This window comes from Plectropomus leopardus, unplaced genomic scaffold, assembly GCF_008729295.1.
Source record: "Plectropomus leopardus isolate mb unplaced genomic scaffold, YSFRI_Pleo_2.0 unplaced_scaffold4110, whole genome shotgun sequence".
Classification (NCBI taxonomy): Eukaryota; Metazoa; Chordata; class Actinopteri; order Perciformes; family Serranidae; genus Plectropomus; species Plectropomus leopardus.
This window is the reverse complement of record NW_024645014.1, coordinates 66-3,831: the sequence shown is the minus strand read 5'-3', so window position 1 is coordinate 3,831 and position 3,766 is coordinate 66. Positions and strand designations below refer to the sequence as shown.

The following is a 3,766-nucleotide window of genomic DNA, read 5'->3' as shown; positions in this document are numbered from 1 at the left end:
ACACACACACACACACACACACACACACACACACACACACGTCTGTGACAGAAAAAACTTCATCTGTCGTTTGGACACTGAGAAACTTAAAAACTTGTATGTTGTAAATAAAAAATAATCTTTGAAAAAAAGTAAATAAAATCAAAATTTTCAGGTAATTTTTTTGTACTTTTCAAAGATTTCTCGCTAACCTCGGGTCTTTTTTTGCTGCTCATTTTTCACATTTTTGAAATATAAGAGACACTTTGCTCAGGTCTCAGTAGGTAAAACAATTTTTCTTTCTGTCCTCCAGTTTGTTTCGTCTGGAGGCCTCCAGCTGCTTTTAGAGATCTTCAACTCAGGCATCCTGGAGCCCAAAGACCAGGAGTCCTGGACCGTGGTGAGAGACTGACTCCCTTTGAGTCCTCTAAAAACGCGTTGGTTCAAACAGAACGAGTTGTTTGATTCGTCTGTTTCTGAGCGTGTTGTAAAGTGTGTTTTTCGTTTTGTCTCCTCTGCAGTGGCTGCTGGACTGCCTGGCCTGCCTGCTGAAGTTGATCTGCCAGTTTGCGGTGGACCCCGCAGACCTGGACCTGGCCTACCACGACGTCTTCTCCTGGTCCGGCCTAGCCGACAGCCAGCGGAAGAGGGCGTGGCCGGGCAAATCCCGCAAGTCCACCGTAGAGCACGGGAAGGGCCTGCACATCCCGCGGCTGACTGAGGTTAACGCTCTCCCCTCTTGAAAAACTAACAGCTGATCGTTGACGTGATTTTTGGGCGGTTCGATCAGCTGATCTGTGTGTCGGTTTGCAGGTGTTCCTCAGCCTCGTTCAGGGCACCAACCTCATCCAGCGCTTGATCAACGTGGCCTACACCTACGACAACCTCGCTCACCGGTGAGCACAAACGGCACTCTTTCTGCAGTTTAATACTGAATATATCAGCTGTAATTTACACGTTGTCTTTTTGTTCAACAGAGTCCTGAAGGCTCAGTCTGACCACAGGTCTCGTCACGAAGGTGAGAATCATTTTCTTTAATTTTTCCATTTTTATTTAGAATTATCAAAAAATACATAAAAGACTTCCCAGAAACATCACCAATGGATGCAGATTTACTGCAGAGTTATGTATAATACCCCAAAATTAGAGGAATTCTGGGCTGCAATTTTCATTTCACTCAAAACATTAAAAACATAATGTTAAAATAAGCCCAGATTCACTTTTGTTTATGCTGGGTGCATCAGAAAACTGAAGAAGAAGAGTGCACAGCACCACCTTCTGTCCTACAGCCTCCTTTACACTAAAAAACGTATTCTTTTGCATCTGGAAAAAGAAATATGTACCAACTTAAAAAAAAAAATTAAGACTATTTTTATTTTTATTCTATGTTGTTTGTTGTGCTGTTTTGTTTTTCCTGGGTTTTTTTGTATGGTTGGATATCAGAAATGAGGCATCTGTATCACTGCTGTATGGATGCTTCACAATGAAGACAGACGGCTTTACGACATCCCTCTGTCCTCAGACCGTCACGCCGACAAAGGAAAAAATCCCCCCCCCCAAAAAAAATAGTAGAAAGCTCAGGAAAGCGACTGAGGAGGGATCCCTCCTCCAGGACGGACAGACGTGAAATAGATGTCATAAAAAACAATAAAATTATAGTGGATGACAAACTGATTAGTAGGAAAGAGGGAAAGAGAGACGGGTTGAGATGCAACAATAAGAGTAACCATAAAATAACATATAACAATAGTAATAGACAGAAATAAATGTAACTGTTGATAGCATGTAATATAACATGCAAATATTGTAGTTTATGTCGCAGTAACAGTCATATGTGTATAATTATAGTGGAGATATGACTAATAAACATTATCCTGCAGGATGTATGTTTCCACACATTTTTAAGAAAATAAAGGGAAAAAAGCCTGCAGAAAGGAAAAATGAACCTCAACAAATCAAAGAAAAACAACAAAAATAAAAGAGAAATCTTTGCTGTTTCGTGTGGAAGCTCTTTGACCGTCGTGTTTCTTTCTCTTAAAAGTGACTCATTACTCCATGTGGCTGCTGGTGAGCTGGGCTCACTGCTCGTCCACAGTCAAGTCCAGTCTGGCCGACAGCGACCACCTTCACGACTGGCTGAAGAAACTCACCCTGCTGGTGCCCGAGGTGAGCCGCTGCGATCACGCACACACATCACAGGTTTACAGTCAAATTAACCAAACCGAAAAAGTGACCAGATCCACCCGCCTGCTTCTCCAAAGCTCACTGATCTGCACATTATTACTCATGTGGTTAATCCCAACAAAAACTGAATCATAGAAATGAGAAATTGTGACACATAATCAAAGTTTTGTTGTTGTTGACGTACTGTTGTTGTTGTTGTTGTTGTTTTCAGCCGGCTGTGAGACACGAGGCGTGTAACGGCCTCTACAAGCTCTCGCTCTCCGGTTTGGAGGGCGGAGAGTCCATCAACAGGTCCTTCCTGCTGCTCGCTGCCTCCACGCTGCTCAAGTTCCTGCCTGACGCACAGGCCCTCAAACCACTCAGGGTGTGTCTCACACACACACACACACACACACACACACACACACACACACACACACACACACACACACACTCTGACGCTGACCCCCCACAGAAGAAAACACACATGAATCTGGTCTGCAGGCTACACTCTGTGTCAGAAGTCCTCTGGGACGATGATCTGACTCAATTTGAGCTCTGCTACAGTGACACCAGTCTGTCTCTGTGAGACATTGTCCCTTTTGGTGGGATGAATGCTGGAGACACGGGGACAAACTCTGAATAAAGACGCCCTGAGGAGTTTTTTTCCTCATAAACAAACAAAAGTAATGTTTAGACTCAGCGTTAGATGCCACAGTTCTCTGTGTGTAACCACGAGGTTAAAGAAACAGCCTTTGCCGCCTGGACGAGAGCTGATTTTAAATGCCGGAGTTTGACGGTCGCGTGTGTGTTTTGCAGGTGGAGGACTATGAAGAGGAGCCTCTGCTGAGGACGGGCTGTAAGGAATACTTCTGGCTGCTCTGTAAACTCATCGACAACATCCACGTGAAAGACGCCAGCCAGGTGGGAAGCTCACTGAGCTCAGAGCTGACGATCATATCGATGTGCAGCCAGCTGACAGATTCACTGTTTGTTGTGATGTTTTATTGAGCTGTTGCTAGTGTTGGTCTGTTTGAACTCACAGAAGGTCTCTCCCTCTCTGTCGCTGGCCGGCTCCATGCAGACCACCCTGCTGGACCTGGACGCTCTCGCCCGACACCTCGCCGACTGCATCAGGAGGTCAGACAGTCTCACCAACACAAGAACTATATATTATAGTGTCAATAGCTGCAGCTGCAGGTGTTGCAACTTTTGGTGAAACCTTTCAAGAACTAAAATTTTGTTGCGTTTTAATTCAGAAAGAGTTCATAAAATCTTAAAACACTTATTAGACGTATGTTGCATTGATAAAGATATTTATATATTTTTTTAACTTTATGGTTTATGAGTTATGGTGATGTTGCCCTGTCATTGTCAAAATGAACATTGTGCTGTTTTGAGGACTTAAAACAACTGAGACCATAAACTAATTAGGAAAAAATTTACTGAAGAAATAAATCATCTGAGAAGTGAGAAGTAGTAGAATTACTAAGCAGACTTGAACACAATCAGACTTCTTTCTGCAGCCGGTGGAGTCGCCCCTTACTGGCCATTAAGGCCACTGCAGTTCTTTTATAGTGTATTTTGAATTAAAAACTTAAGACGCCACTAAATGCAGTCATTC

General features: G+C 43.5%; 1 protein-coding gene across 1 annotated transcript; it reads left to right on the top strand.

Moving 5' to 3' along the window:
• Positions 1 to 292: 292 nt before the first annotated feature.
• LOC121939114 (ubiquitin carboxyl-terminal hydrolase 34-like) lies at positions 293 to 3,282 on the top strand (the record flags this gene model as incomplete). Its single annotated transcript, XM_042482239.1, has 8 exons — positions 293 to 379; positions 501 to 701; positions 793 to 875; positions 957 to 997; positions 2,021 to 2,145; positions 2,375 to 2,527; positions 2,962 to 3,066; positions 3,188 to 3,282. Coding segments are annotated over 8 exons (890 nt in total), but the record flags the coding sequence as incomplete, so codon positions are not given.
• Positions 3,283 to 3,766: the final 484 nt, after the last annotated feature.